This window comes from Leptosomus discolor, chromosome 9, assembly GCF_034619465.1.
Source record: "Leptosomus discolor isolate bLepDis1 chromosome 9, bLepDis1.hap2, whole genome shotgun sequence".
In the NCBI taxonomy this organism is placed as follows: domain Eukaryota; kingdom Metazoa; phylum Chordata; class Aves; order Leptosomiformes; family Leptosomidae; genus Leptosomus; species Leptosomus discolor.
Window position 1 is genome coordinate 8,093,418 of NC_141399.1, and position 16,056 is coordinate 8,109,473.

The following is a 16,056-nucleotide window of genomic DNA, read 5'->3' on the forward strand; positions in this document are numbered from 1 at the left end:
CGGCCGCAGAGGTAGATGCGTGGCTTTGCAGGTGATGCTTTGCTTACTTTGACTTTTATATTCATTGTACAAAATTAATAATTTACTGCTAATGGTTGAGGTAGTAAGGCTTCACCAGTTAGTTTAGAAGAGCTAGGAGGTGCTACTTTGCCCAGAAGTGGATTCTGAATTGATTTTTTTTTTTTTAAGCTTTCCCTATCTGCAGCAAATAGTGACATTTCTGTTCTTTGTCCCAAAGTCGAGTGAAGAAATTGCAGAACTTGGAAATTTTTTATGGAAGTGCAAATCTGAACTTGGGATCCGAAGTATCTATTTTCTTTTGCCTTGCCTACAGGCTTCAGATTTCATTGCATCTTTACCCATTTTGAAAAAACCAAAAACAAGGTTTTGGGTTTTGGTTTGAGGAAGGGTAGAAGACAATGCTTAATTACATTTAGCTCTAAAGGATGTCTCAAATTTTCATAGAATGCTTCCACATTGCAAAACAAAACAAACTCAGATAAGGAAATAATATTTCTTTTCCCTCAGGGTGCCTGAAAACTGCACAACACCGAAAAAACCCAAAACAAAAGTCGCTTTAAGTGCCTCGTATCTGAGAAATGTAGAAGAAAACAACTGCTCTAGAAAGTGTCACACAGGGGATTCTTCGATTGTTGGTACGCTTCTTCGAGCTGTCTTTAAAAAAAAAAAAAAAAACAAAAAAAAAAGAAGGAAAACCATCAATTATATAAGAAAACTCGGCTCTCCTCCCGGTGAGTGACAAAGTGGCTCTTCCCCCGGGGACCTGGCAGATCAGGCAGCAGCCGGTGCCGCTCTGCCCGGGCCACTTCGCGTTTCTCCAACCGCTTTGCCAAAGAGCTGCCGGGGAGCGGCTGCGGCCGCCCGGGCCGGGGGTACGGGGCTGCGGCTCGGTGTCCCCCCCGCTGCCCGCCCCGTCCAGCCCACAGCGAGGGCTTTTCTTGGCGAAAACCTGCGATTCCGGCGTTCCCCGGGAATGAAAGAAAGTGATATGTTGGAAGGGCGCGGGGGGGTGGTGAAGAGGAGGAGGAAGGGCTGTCTCTGCTCCTGCAGGGCGGGATCTTTTCTCCTGCTTGATCTATGGAGCCCGCCCCCTTAAATTGGCTCCCGGGAGCGCCCCGTCCACCAGCCCGACGGGGGGAGAGGCGGAAAGCGAGGGAGAGCAGGCAGGCAGGCGGGCGGGCGGCCGGCTGGCTCTCCCCCGTCCCGGCCCGTCGGTCCCGGCCCGTCCGCCCCCGCGCACCATGCGCGGTCCCCGGCGCCCCGCGCCCCGCCGGCCCGCCCGCCCCTAACGCCGCCCGGCTCCAGCGCCTTCCCCCCGGCAGCGCACCGGGGGGGCGGGGAGGGGGTGGGAGAAAGGGGGCGAGGAAAAAAAAAAAAAAAAAAAAACCACAACAGGGGAAAAGGGAGGAAAAAGAAGGAAGAAAAGAGGAGCCGGAGGAAGGCGGGGGAAGGCTGCTCTCCTCTGAGGACAGCGCGCAGCACCATGCAGCTGGCGCCGCTGGCGCTGGCACTCACCACGCTCTTCATCGACGGCTTGAGGATAGGAGCGAGGAGGCAGAAGCTGCACCCTAGGCAAGGTAAGGGGGTGCTCGGGGCAGGATGGGGGGGGAACCAGGGGGGATGCTGGGCTGCCCGGCCTCCCCGCTCAGGGGCATGTGCTTCTTTTTTTTTTTTTTTTTTCTTTTTTTTTTTTTTCCTTGCAGCCAAGCTGCTGGAGAAGCTCAGCGAGTACGAGATCGTGACTCCTACCCGGGTGAATGAATTTGGCGAGCCCTTCCCCACCGATGTCCACTTCAGGCGGCGGCGGCGGAGCACCAGCGCTGCCCCCGACGCCTGGACGACGGCCGCCGCCGCCGCCTCCTCCTCCTCCTCCTCCCCCAAGGCGCACTACAGGCTCTCCGCCTTCGGGCAGCAGTTCCTCTTCAACCTGACGGCCAGCTCGGCCTTCATCGCCCCGCTCTTCACCGTCAGCCTCCTGGGAGAGCCCGCCGCCGACCAGCGGCGCCTCTACGCCGAGGCGGCCGACGCCGACGTGAAGCACTGCTTTTACCGGGGGCACGTCAACGCCCGCCCGCGGCACACCGCCGTCATCAGCCTCTGCTCCGGGATGGTGAGACCCGCATCCCTCTCCCGGCTCCGGTCCCGGTCCCGCCGGGCGCCCAGCGGCGGCGCGCCGGGGCGGAAGCGCGGAGGAGGAGGAGGAGGAGGAGGAGGAGCAGGGCGAGGGTGGGCAGAGGGATGGGGACGGCCCCTTCTCCCCGCCCTCCCCCCCCCTCCCAGCCCGGCTGGGGCTGCGGGATGGGACTGGCGGCTCCGGCTCGTCCCGGTCGGGGGTTTCTCCCGGCCCGCTTTTATTATTCCGTCGGGTTTCGGTACCGGGGTGAACCCCCTCCTGCTCCGCGGGTTTTGGGGGGAAAACTGCCACCCAGCGGCACCCCAGGAGCGAGGGGGGAAAGGTCAGTAGGCGCAGACCCCCGCCACGGGCACCCTCATGCCACCGGGGTGCCGGCGAGGGCTGCAAAGGGATGGCTCAGGGCTCCCCAGCGGCGCTGACCCCAGGGCCGGCCTGCACCCCCGGGACAGGGGGCATGGCCCGAGGAGAGATGAAGGCAGGCTTCTCGGCAGCCTTCCTGCTATCCTTGGTGCCCTTCTGTGCAGGGGGATGTTGGCCAAGGGATGAGCAGAAGCTCCCAGCAGGGCTGACCCTTCCAGCCGCCCTGGTGCCTTCCATCAGCCCGGGGTGCCTGTTCCAGGTGCTCCCTGGGAGATCTCCACTGGCCTCTGGTCCAGGAGCTGCCCTGGGTGAGTGTGGTCACCCAGGCTAGTGCAAGTGTGTGTGGCTAGGCAGGCCTTCCTCCCAGTTACTAGCCATGCATCCCAGTCTGGGATGGCTGCAGGATGTTTTTTTTTGTCTTGGATATCCTTTAATTTACCCGCTGAATCCCTCCATTCATAGTCACGTGCAACTAGGACTGTTGATGTCTTCTCATGAGCAGGGATTTCACTGGCTGGACACCTCCCTCTGGTCCTTACACGTGTGTTTAAAGTGTGTCTCAGGGCGAGCTGCTGTATGAAAACCCGCACAACGTGATGCGGTTGTACTGAGGCCTCCAGCATGCTGCGGCACCGTTTCCCCTCGGGCAGGGGTGGCTTGGTGTCACTGGCATAGGGACGGGGTCTGGCAGATATGCCCCTCTCATGCTCCCTGCCTATGGATTAGTAACTTGCTTTCAGTAAATTCCAGTGGGATGGCTGCAGGGAGCAGTGCAGCCCGATGTGGGCTGGAGCTCCAGCCTGTGCCTTTGCAGGGGTCGCTGCAGAACAGGGGACTCGCACACCTCCCTCGTTAACTACTCATTTTGTTGGGTAGTCCTGCTCTGTGGTTTGCCATCTCCCGAAGCTGACCGCCTGTCCCTCTCTGGTCCCTCTCAGCTAGGCACATTCAAGTCTGACGATGGGGATTATTTCGTAGAGCCGCTGCTATCGCTCGAAGAACAGGAGTATGAAGAAGAGCACAACAAGCCACATCTAGTCTACCGACATCGGACACCTCCAACCAACTCTTCAGGGGACAGGCAGACTTGCGATACTCCAGGTACTCACTTTGTTACTGCCCTTGATGACTTGGCACTTACAAAAGGGAATTAATTTGCAGTAAAAAGTCAGTAGGTTTGCGGGGGGCAGAAAGGATGTAGAGTTGAGGGACCCTTCTAGAAATGGTACTGTGTGCGCTAGGACCGGGCTCACGATGGTACTGCTGTCCTGGAGAGACGTGGTGTGCCTGTGCTTTCTAGTAATCCGTTATAAGGAAGTTGCGGTCAGGAAAAATGTTATGGTTTCCATTTCATCCCTGCTGTAAGGCTGGCAAGAGATCCTTTGTGTTGTCTTGCCTTAAATATCCCATGAACCTTTAAACTTACTTTCTGTCCTCTCCTACGTGTAGTTCCTAACCATCCTCGTCTGATTTGCTGTCTGTCTAAAACTCTGTTCCTGTCCTTTAAGTGACATCCTTCTGTCTTGGTCTTGCTGTGCTCCTGGTCTTCCCTTCCCAGATCTGGCTGTGAGTTGCAACGTCTGTCTTCTTTCTAGTGGAAATGAGAAGGTCCTAATGCCAACCCTGGCAGTTCTTCCCTTATTAATCACTTTTCCATGGTTCATTTTCAAAGGCTTTTTCTTCCTCGTGGCCCTTCCTCCACCAGCACCATCTCCCTGACCTCCTCACTCTCTCTTTCTAGTCTTTGCACATATGAAAGAGCACAAGCCTTTTTATCTCCCCTTCACGTGCCTTGGTGAGCAATAGCCTTGCTCCTACTGTCCCTATTATCTGCAGTGGCCTCCTGCTGCTCTCCGCTTCGTTGACTTCCTGATTTTCACAACTAATCCTCTCCTTTGGCAGCAAATACCTAAGTTCTCTCTGAAGAAGCTTATTCCTTCAGTCTGCTGTTTCACCTGCTGTTTTGCCCTCCTCCTTTGGCCTGCAGCTAGATCTACAGGAGCTTTAAAGCCTAAACAGAGTAGACCTTGACTGGCTTCCCTTGCATGGGCTGCAAGGCGCTCATGTGCTGCGAAGTAGGCGGAGTTGCTCAGGGAGTAAAGGTACCACTGGAGGAGAAGTGTGGTGCCAAACTTAGACCGCATTTAGCACGCGTGACTCGTTTGGCACCCATGACTGTGGATTGCGGCTGTGCTGTTGAGCTGTCGGTCTGTTCAGCTTGCACTGATCGCGCCAAGTCAGAAGATGCTCTGGTGCTCTGTGACCAGCCAGAGCTGATGCACTAGCAACACGTGTTTCTTCTAGAAGACATGTGGATACGTGTCCACGTGTGAACATGCGTGCTGGGGGACAATGGTACCTCTCACAAAGCTGTCATTGTTTGTTCTTCCAAGGGTTGCTGCTGGACTATGCCATTCTGGTTTCTCTCTTCCAGCTGTTTCTGCTCCCTTCTTTGAGATCTGATGCAGGAGACTCAGAACAGTTGGAAAGAAACACGGAATCTGGCACATTGCATCAGTAGCCCTTGGAGGAACGGAGCAGCAGATCACAGGACTCATTGAATCAAAGGTAGCTGGGAGGGCTCTGACTTTCGCTTGTGGACTTTACTCTGTGCCATTATAACAGTCTGCTGTATTTCACCCCACTGTATTATAGCTTCCATTTAGGGTATTATTCTTCTGGATCATGATTCACAAGAATAATACTCCGTCCGTGATATTACCTACATGGCATATATCTCTTTCTCCTCTTTTCCAACATGCTTTGCCTCTTGCTTGTCTTTGTTTCCTTGCTCTTCTCGGTTGCTTCATGTAGTGAAGGTGTCGCCTCTCAATTACAAGCTTAAGGTTCCAGATAGGCCTGACAGTCTTACTTGTCCTCCTGTCCTCTTCCCCTCCATCTCTACCACTCCCTTTTACCGTTGTCCAGGTTTTTGAAAGGGAATGATGCTTTGGTCATACGCACTCGTTGAACAAGTCTTGGTCACTTCATTTAAGGAGGAGGGCAGCTTGGGCAATGCTGAACCTTGGCGTTCCCCCTGGGGTGATGTCTGGTGCAGAGAAAGTATCTCGCTTGTTTTTGGAGCAGAGGGGAAAACGCAAAATCTAGCAGCACTCACTGTTTTGGACAGGGTGCATCTGTCACTCCTACCAGAGAAGAATGGTTTCATGAGAGTTTGGGAGTTTGTTGTAGCTGTAGGGTGCTGTGTGAATCCAGTCTTTTGTCAGAAGAACGTGTGAAAAAGCGCGTTTGAGTTGCAGTTTTCTGGCAGGGATTGAAATTTCCTCAAAGAGGAAATTCATGCGAGGGAAATCATAAGTACCCACCCTGCAGTGAGCAAGGGAGCCCACGTTGGCAGGCAGTGGTGCTATTAAGAATGGCTTTCTGATAGTCTTCTTCCTGGAAATGATTAATAAGCAACATACTGGTGTGCCCTTGCCATGGTGATGTAATTATAGACTTCTTGCAGTATCCAGGAAAAGTTTCCCTTGTGAGTTGACTGACAGATTGAGTAAAAGCTTTCATTTTCAGCGGTCTCCCTGGTGTTACTTTTAGTTTTCAGCATCCTCAGGTCAGCTTAGAAAAACAGGTATTTGATTTTGTTAAGTTTTAATTAGCCCTTTCTGATAACAGTTTTAGGTCCTCTGACATATGAGATACTCTGCAGATGTTCTGAAAAAAGAGCTTTCTCCTCTGAACGCTGATGGATATCGAATGCAAACTGTGCTCTGCATATGAACTTTCATAGCACAACACTGGGGTCTCCTGGCAATGTGCTTCAGCCGTCTGGTGTATAGCTCAGCCGCCGCAATAAAAACTCTTGACAAAGTTTTCCTTGGGGTAACGGGTTAATGTAGTTTCAGTTGTAGGAAATGGTGCAATTTCTCCTCCTTCCCTTCTTTTAGTTAGTACCGTGAATCAATTTGTCATCTGGTCGAGGATCTGGCAGAATAATTAGTTGTGTTTTACTGAATAGCCCAGATGGGATGAAGACTTGGCCAGGCTGACAGTGTGATGTCACTAGGTGCAGCGCTGCTACCACCCATCGCTTCACGATAGCAAGCTCTTCCGATCCAAATTATTAAATATCCGCTTTTTTGAGGTGGAGGAGGAAGAGAAAAGAAATTCTGATCCTAAAAAAAGACGAAAAGGAAGTGGCTCATTGCGAAGCTGGAGAGTGGAGCTTTCCTGCGCCCCGCGGAGGAACAATCTGACTCCGATGATAAAAGGCGCGTAGCTGCATCCTGCGGTGCCGCGGGGGGCTGCGCCCGCCATGTCAGCCGGCTCCGGGAGGCCATCAGCAGCTCTCTGACCCCCCTGTCCAGTCTGACCCTCCCGCCAGGAGCAGACCAACGAGCCCTACTCACCGGTTTCCATGTGAAACCCCAAAGGTTTGGTCTTGCAGAGAGATGTCCCGCTCCAGATACCAACAGGACACTGTCTCTGGCCGTCACCTAAATAAACCACTTCAGGTCACGTCTTGCTCTGCATCTTGTGTCCCTTTCTCCTGCCTCTCCTTTCTCTCACGTTTTCCGCATTTTTTTGTCATTGATATGTTTATCTGTATATTTTGGTTGTTGGCTTCTCTGGAGCTCTTCTCTTCAGGTTTTTGTTGGGTTTTGTGATAGCTTTAGCCTTTTACTGAATCTTACCCGATGCCTGTGGGCCACTCCTTGTTCTGAGACAGACGTGGCCTCCTCCTACCTGGTGGCACAGAGCCACAATTGCCCTGTGGCCATAAATGCAAGAGTTGGGCTTTCTTGTCTCCCCACTTCTGCTGTGTGCTCAGCTATTTATTGCTCCAAACTTTGCAAATTCCTTGCAGCTTTTACTGTGACCCTGGTGCAGGACTCCCGAATGAACTCTTTTGGGCAGCTCCTTCCTTGGTCCCGCTGTGTTCACCTCTCTGCTCACCTGATCTGTGCTTTCTGTTTCCTTCCCAGAAAGAAGTTAAATACCTCCATGTTTTCCCTCATTTTTTGTAATTCTTTTATATTTGAGACCCAGCTGTGGCTGAGATGAATAAATCAAGGACTGAATATGTAGTAAGCACTGGCTGTTCCCATGACTTGTTGCTGATCAGCCGTGCCCATCCTGAGGCTGGTGTTAGACATGGGCTCTGGAGCTGCGTGTGAGGATCTTGCACAAAGTCCTGGCTCCTTAATGAGAGCGCTTAAAGTGGGGGAATATCCACCACGGGCAAAACTCCTCATGCAGAAGCAGCAATAACACTCTGACGGTGCCAAACTAGTAGGAAGATGATTAGAGCTTTTTCTATTTCTGGAGGAGAGCCGAGGGGCTGTAGCCAGCAAAGAGGCCTTCCAGCAATTTGTGCTGAGGTGGTGAGATCTTGGAAGCGGGCTCAGATGAGCGCAGGACAGAGCAGATCTTACCTGCGCAGAGCTGGCTGTGCCCCACCCGTTGCCGGCGGTGGTGGGAAAGCCCGGTGACTCAGCTGCTGAGGTTGCTTTCCAAAAACCGCCAAGCGTTACCGGCACAGATGGCTGCTGGGCACAGCCTGGAGGCTTAGCACATCCCAGTACCTGCCAGAAATGAATGCAAAAGGGTCTCAAATTTGCGACTGGGTATTTAGTTGCAAGGCGTTACAGCAGTTTGACTACTCGGGAGGCAGCACATGTGCAGCCAAGCACAGCAGCTCCGAAAAGGCAAGGCCTATGTACTCATCTGGGTGAGGAGGAGAAAAGAATCTCTGCATGTGTAAGTTGGGTTGAGAAGGCTGGTACAAAAAGCACAGGACAAATCAGCAGCATGAGCCAAGTCTTGCTGCCGAGCTAGCTTGACGCAGGCATAATCAGTAATATGTCACTGATTTTTTCGGCTGCATTAATGAGTAATTTGTAATAGATTACCCTTTCATAGTAGCTTTAACAACCCTTCCCACCGAATGTGACACTGAAGAGCCACCAGAGCAGAGGAGTGCTGCCCTGTGTCTTGAGCAAGCAAATGCCTGGTGCTGCCAGCTCAGTGATTGCAATCTTTTTTCCACGAGATAATTAGCAACAGCCCGCTCAGCCTTTACAGATGTTGTCATCTCTCTCCCGATGCCACCCAGCTGCACGGGAAGTCATTGGTGAACCCACGGCGCAACTGGGGGATGGTCCTGCCACCGCGTTCTCACGTGCTTGGGAAGGGATGGCCAGGTTGAGGTTGCTAGGGTGTGGGTTTGTTAATGTGTCATTCGTGTCATCGCCGGGGAGGTGACCTTGGGGAGGACGTGTTGGGGGTGTGGCACCATGGCTAAAGCCTGACTTTGTCCCTTTCCATGTAACCTGGTCTCTTGTTGGCACAGGCGAGTGATGAGCTCTTGTTCCTACTTGAGCTGTGGTTTGAGGTGTATACACAGTGTTAGACATGGCAATGGTGGGGAACGGAGCCAAGATGTGGAAAACTTCATACTCGTTCTACAGACCATTTATATGTGTTGCATTCTTATTTTATAGCAAGTTTTGAGGCAGAAGCTTTGAATGCCTTTTCCACTGGACTCAGTGTTTGTACTATTGTGAGTGGTCCATGGTGAAATCCCAGATCCTTTGCGGTCAAGCTGTTGGTCTAGAGCCCTTTTATATTTTTGCTGTTTCTTTTGACTGTTTTTCTTGCTTCTAACTGTGGTCTTATTTTCGTTTTCAACTCCTTCATCCAGCAGAATTTCACATTCTAGGTGTCTGGTTTCCAAGCAGGTCTTCAGGCAATTTCTGTACTGCCGAGTCTCACGTAACTGTGGAGTTGCAGAAGATCTGTAGAGAGGTTTTCCTAATTCTTTGCTTCCAGGTTGAGCAATCCTTGAGCCTTTTCAAAAGTCTGTTTAAGCTGTCAGCTTTGTATTTGGCCTCAGGGTAAAACATTGACTTCGGCCTTTCCCTCAGAAAAGTTTCTCATCTTAAGGAAGCGAATTGTAATTTATAGCCAGATAGTAATTATTTCAGGTTTCCTTCCCTCCCAAAACCAGCAAATGAGAGAGTTACGTCACAAGTCCCATATGCTAATGTAATTAATTCTATTTCTGGCTTCCTATTGAGGTAATAGCGCAGTAGCAGCCAACTAGTATTTGGTCAAATAGGCCTGGGATGTCAAACATAAGCTTTTCTTATACTGAGTTGGGAAAGGGATCAGGCTGTAATGTTTGTGCTACCTTGTTGTGGTGTTGGCAAGTGAAATAAGTTATTAGACTGACTTCGATTAAAAAATTTGATAGCAGCCAATGATACAGATCCAATAATTGTGGTTTTGTGTGAAGGTGTCTCAGTGCGAGTTATAAGCAAGGTGCATGCATTTTGATTTTGTTAGTATTAAAAATGTTTCAAGCATCCGTCTGGTACCCTCATGGTGGAAGACCAAGTTTGTGACTAAACAAATTGTTATTGATTGGTTATTGTTTTGCAACTTAGACATGGTAAGTGAACAGAGTTAAATTATTCTCCTGGAATCAAAATGGATGTACTTGCAATTTTACATCTACTTTTACATCATCTGTGTGGATGTCTGCTGAAGAAGGGCAGGTGGGAGAAGCACGGAGGTATCACTTTGGTGCTTTCCATCTGTACCCCATGGCATATCCTATTGAAAATAAACAGGCTGACTATTCTGTGACTTCTCTTCCCACATGTCTGTATTGTCATTACCAGCATCCCTGTGGCCAATTGCTAGGCAAAGTTTCTTTCTCTCTGATGGGATATTTTTTTTTCTCATTTTTTAGCTGAGCATCAGTACAAAGATGTGGTGATCTTGGTGTTCTTGTTGGCAAGGTACCTCAAGGTATCACTAGACACGAGTGCGGATAACCTGTTGGCGTACCTGAGACGGTTATGCGTTGAAGGTTGCATTAAGAGCAAGCAAACGTGCACAGAAGTTTGGGTGCTCAGGTGGCTTGCAAGGCAGAAGTCAGGTTTAGCAAGGGCCACCTCTAGAGCTCTGCAGGCAAATATGTTCAATCAGCCCAGGCAGCGCAGAAGGCAGCAGCTCTGGCTGCTTTCCTGACATGCTTAAGTGCCACTGGTGTATGTCAGTGTGCCTGTGGTATATTTGTACCGGTTTGACCCACAACCGGGCTCAGGTGTTTCTCGTTGGTGAAACACTGGGATGTAGTTTAGCAAACTGAGCAGCCCCTTGCAGAGTCAGGGTGGTTTTCAAGGGTATTTTGCCATGGTTTATTTAGTCATTCTATGGGGCTGGTTTATTTTTCTTCCTGAAAATCCTGAACCAGTGGATCATGGAACTGGTATCAGTGATTTTCAGCACTGTAACTTCCTGTCAGCCATACCTTAAATTAATTTTGTGCCGATTCAACAGTGCTTTTGTGCCTTGCAGTTGTTTAGTTATTTTGCCTGTAAGATGACCTTGAATCATTTTCCGCCACATGCTCAGCTCACACCTCCTTTCTTAAAGAGGCAATTTATTGTTTTGTTCATTAATCTAGTTTCTATCTACTGTGCAAAATTGATAGCTTTCATGTACAACTTTTTACCGTAGGCAGAAAAAAATTCTTTAAAGCTGGAATGCGTTCTCACATACATTGTTGGGAAAGGAGGAAACATCTAGTGTATGTGTGGTCTTTGGTGTTTACAGGGTATAAAACCAGAGAATATTTTCTTCCTAAGGGAAGTTAATTGGTGCGAACTGCAGGTCCATGGTTCTCAAGCATTCTGATTCAAGCAGCAGGAGAAAGGCAGGATCACCCCAAAAGATATGGGTGGGTTCTGCATCACCTTCGGCTTTGGCACCTCCGAGGATGGAGTATCCATAGCCAAAGCCACCACCCTGCTTGCTCTCTGGTGCACAGGCCACAGTGGGTGAATGGAGGTAGGACTGCTGATTTTGGTATCAATGATGCTTCATGTTGCTCTAAACTGCTCATTGCGTTGCTTGCTGACATTAGAGTATTTATTTTCACGTATTACAAACACAACTCCCAGGCTCTGCGCTTCAGCTGACTTCAGCAGCAAGTGCTCCTGGACATGGACCTTTCTGAGGATCTGAACATTGCTCCAGTCGGGCATCTGGGAAGCTACTCAGTAAAGTGTATGTGCAAAATTCAAATGGGAGGAAGGCAAGAAAATTAACAAGCGGGTGTACCTGGCTCAGGAGGGCTTCTGATCCATTCGTGCAAATGCTTCTCTTAGTAGCAAAGAAGAATTCATTGTAGAAGCCCAGTATTTTGATTCTTCTGGAACAGTTTGGGAGGGAACTCTTCTGTGGCCAGACTGTTTCCTAATTCAAAGGGAAGTACGAACGACACAGGGAAAATGGAATTTTCCCTCCTTTGTATTGCTCGAATAGTGGCGCTTGTGAAAGGTCTGGTATTTTACTGCCTTTTCAATAGTTCCAACTATGAAAGTTTGATCTATGCAGTTTTGTCCAGCTCTTGCTGATGAAGGTTGAAACTCTACTTGATCTCTCTGTTACGTGGGATCAGATTAATCTGCAGTTGAACACTTTCTGGTTTGCAGATTAGAAAAATCAAGCAAACTTTCATTTTCTCCTGTAGTGCAGAGTATCTTTCTCTTTGGATCCTGGCCGGCCCAGATTCTTCATTTCCCTTCTGATGTAGGTCATTGATCTCGCCTCTATCAATAAAGCCTGTTTTCCCTTTCCAGGTACAGCAGCAGCTCCGGTTGCACAGCCAAGGAGCTACCCAGAGGGAAGGCAGGATTGGTCCTGCTCATAGGACTGGCCATCTCTGTGGTACAGAGCAAGGCAGTTGCTGCTCCCCCGTTATGTTACTGTCCCTGGCTGTTGTCTGAGCAGGGTGAGAAGCTGCTGGCAGTGAAGGGGTGTTCAGCTCTGGGTTATGCTGGCCACAACAGCATACCCACAGTAACAGAGGTGAGAATTTGGCCTCATGTGAATTCACCTGAGATATATCTGTAGATACATTGAGAGACAGATAGAGACGTAAACCCTATCAATATAGAATTAAAGCAGACCCAGCACTAGAAAAATCCTTAGGTCCAGCTTAGGACCTGTTTGGGTCCTGAAAAGGAACCAATTTCCATCCCATTTCCTGGCAAGAAGAGCCTAAAAATGTGGTTTGATTTCAGCGAGTCTGACCTCCACCTGAAGAAAAGCCATTTTGCCTCTTGCCTCTCTTTTCCGAGTGATGGCAGTGAGTGGTTGTACCTGCTGTTGTACCAGCTAACAGGCAGCAGATTCGGGCTGGCCAGCTGTAGCCAGAGCTTGTACTGAACCGTAGGGGCAGGGTTTGGTGCTGTGGCCCCTACCAGAGTCAAGGGAGGCAGGTCACGCACTGACCGGCTGCCTGGAGGGAGCTCAGCTGAATTTTGATCTGCTTTATGGAGGTGTGCAATAAATAATTAACTTCCAAACGATAATTTTATCATCTGTGCACCTGGATCAGAGCAGGTCTGGGACTGTTATGGGCCAACCGCTGAGCAGCAAACTTTGTGCTAAAAATCCTAGGTCACGCATTCAGAAAAGATATGATAGTAAGTTGGTTTGAAAGGACCATGCTTCTTTCCTAGCAGGGAGAGGTTGTTAATGTTATTAGCTTGAGAAATAGATTATTCTTTTCCCCTCTCTTGCTCTCTCTCTTTTATGTCTTTTTCTTTTTTTTTCCCTGCTATGTGCAGCTCTCGTGAACTTAGAGCTGAACTGGAATTGCTTGCATTGTCACACGTCTTATTTAATCGTGCAAATTGCTTTCTATTCCAAGGACAAGTTAATGTAGAAATGGAAAGGATTAGAACTGTTGGGATAAACGATCGCTCTTTCTTTTAATTTTTGGTTTTAGCATAACAATAGCTACTATTTCAAAAGCAGTCCCTAGCTCTGCCCTGTCACCCTTTCATGCAGGCAAAGTACTCGCGTAAGGGCCTGAGTCTCCCCTGCCCTCTCCCTTGGGATAGATCCAAATTCCATTAATCAGCGGGAATCTTCCATAAATCAGCTCAATGGGCTCCGGGCTGAGGCTTCTGGCGCAACCCAAATAAATGGCATGGGTGGGAGGCTGCCATCAGGAAGGAATATCCGTGTCACAGGGTTGGGTCTCCTTTTTAAGTCCCACGTAACAAAAGAGAAACCAAGCAAAATGAACGTATACCTCCAGGTCTGTCTAAAGACAGTGCAAGCACCACAGACTGTCTTTAGTAAAGCAAGCAGTAAAATGGACATTATTCCAGCAGCCTTTTAGCCACCTCTTAAATGAATATTAACTGTTGAATCAGTTCATAGGCTCGCCTAATGCTTGAACTATTGATCTGTAGTTTGCGTGGTTTTAAAGTGTTTGTCTACTCATTGGGGTTTGGTTTTTCTGCAAATTAAAGTGTTTTGTAGCTTAAATCCATCCAATTACTGCCACGTGTAGGTAGATGTTTTTCAGGTCCTTTGCAGAGATTGGGAGCTTGCCAAGCAACCGATTTGCCTTCCTGATTACTGTGTTAATATATTAACAGAAGGGGGGAAAAAAGGCAAAAACAGGAGGAAAAATCTCACACCCTTTTTTGGTGTTGTGTGTGGCAGTAGGAAGCGGTCGCTGTAAAATTGCAGTTTTCTTGTGTAACGTGACAGATTTTCCCTTCTTCTTGATTGAACAGCAGTATGCTGTGCTGTTCAATAAGAGTATTTCTGTTGTGGCCATCATAACGGAGCAAGATATCAACAGCATCAGGCACACGGAGTACTGGCAGTGCCTGTGTGTGACTCCCATTAACACTGGTTAAATTGGGGGTTTTATGGATGGGTTGAGAGCAGTGCACTGCCATTAGGGTTTAATTTTTTACAGGTGAATGTGCACCATCTCTGAGTGTAGTTATGTGCAAGAAAGATGAGTGAAGATAACAGTTCACTACTATCAAAGTCCAGGAGTGGCTTTACATGTAATGTATCCCCACTCGCTTGCGCTTGGTTTTACAGTAACTAGGCTGGAAAACATACTATACTTGTCCAAATAGCGTGCTCTAAGCATTGGAGTGACTTCATACTTGGAAAAAAAATACGTTGGTTTTTGAAGGGATGATCTGGGTGACTTGATTTGTGTGCTGGAGAGGGAAAGTACACTGATGCTGTACTGACACTTGGCAGTGTTAGATTAATGATTGGGCTTGATGATCTTAAGAGTCTTTTCCAACCTAAATGATTCTGGTTCTATGACACCATGACAGATCTCTGCTACAGAAAGAAGGGTAGTTTTTCCTCTGTGCTGGGTGTACCTGACTGTGTTGGGCTCTGGTTCTCCTGCATGGTGAGTCAGGTTGGGGCTCTTGGAACCAGACCTGGCATTTCACGTGGTTTTGGGTGGGGTTTTTTTTGTGTGACAACAGCTGCAGGATTTCAGTGCGAGTCTGGTGAATATAAATTGATTTCTTTTAAACACCTGCTGTATAATAGGTGTCTCTTCAAAGAATCCTTTGCATTTCCCTCTTCTTTTGCCATCTAACTTCCCTCTGCCAGACTGGCCAGAGGAGAAGACACCTGAGCCCCATGGTCCCGTTTGGGATGGCGCAGAGCTCTGCCTTTGCACTGAAATATTGCCTTCAGCCTCGCCCAAGCCCTGTTGAGCATCTCCCAATCTTTAACGCATTTTTACTTGAGCACCTGCTTCTTTTGGAAGTTAGTTATTTAAAAGGGAAATTTAAGGGACTGGCTGAGGATGCAGAGAGGAGAGGACCTGGCTGAAGGGCTGAGGTTAGCACTTTCTCCTCAGTCTGGTCTTCTCACCTTTAAGTTATTTGTATGCATAGTTGGCTTCCCGCACTGGTTGGCACTGAACGAGTCGGGATAATGTCACGGTTGCCCATGAAGCTGTGCCAGCATGAGAGCACAACCTTGCCAACACAAGGGCATTGATTAGTGCAGAGGAACTAGGGCAATCCAATTATAACAACAAATGCCATTGGCTTTCTCAAATTCTTACTCAAATAACTGCAGGCTCTCTGCTGTATTAAGGTGGTCTGGACTATATCAAGAAAGGGGAATTCGTAGGACTTAGGTAGTGCAAAGTAAACAGGATTCAATTCTTAAATACTCTAAATAGTCTATTTACACATAGAGCAAAAGGATAGTATTTTTCAGACAGGTAGGTGCTGGCTGACCCCCTTTGCTTGCCTTGATATTAGAGAATGTATTTTATATTTCTTTTTTTGGAAATTATTACAAAATATCCTAAAAGGAAACTACACAGGAAAAAGAGCTAAGAAGTTTCCTATCATTTCAATCTCGTTTGAGCATTGAATATTCCTTTGTTCCCTAATATTATGCTTCCTCTAACCTACTCAGTGGGTCAGATAAGGAAATGTGATATTTTTCACCACCATGATGAAATTAAACTAAAGCTACAAAGAGCGTAAGGGTTGTAGCCTGGAGTCTTAGATGAGTAGTTCAGATCTGGCTTTATATTAAATGCAGAAGCGAACAGTCTCTCATGGATGAATCACATTCAATTAGCTACTTCCTATGATGAACTGATTAAAAATTAAGTGGCATCAAATAAGACTGATTTTGCTCTTACATTTAAATAATGCTATAATTACATACTAATCAGATGGTAAATCTTAATTGTACACGTTCCA

The 16,056-nt window shown here is 48.4% G+C and overlaps 1 protein-coding gene across 3 annotated transcripts in view; it reads left to right on the top strand.

The window, feature by feature from the left end:
- The first annotated feature begins 1,504 nt into the window (after positions 1-1,504).
- Positions 1,505-16,056, top strand: part of ADAMTS9 (ADAM metallopeptidase with thrombospondin type 1 motif 9) — an 83,185-nt gene continuing 68,633 nt past the window's right edge. For 2 of the 3 annotated variants that reach the window (XM_086469683.1, XM_086469684.1), the window contains exons 1-3: positions 1,577-1,598; positions 1,725-2,131; positions 3,454-3,616. In XM_086469683.1, the coding sequence (XP_086325809.1) occupies positions 2,129-2,131; positions 3,454-3,616 (166 nt within the window). In that variant the 5' untranslated portion in view covers positions 1,577-1,598; positions 1,725-2,128. Of the gene's footprint in view, positions 1,599-1,724; positions 2,132-3,453; positions 3,617-16,056 lie in introns of all 3 variants that reach the window. The other variant, XM_086469682.1, reaches the window with a different exon arrangement.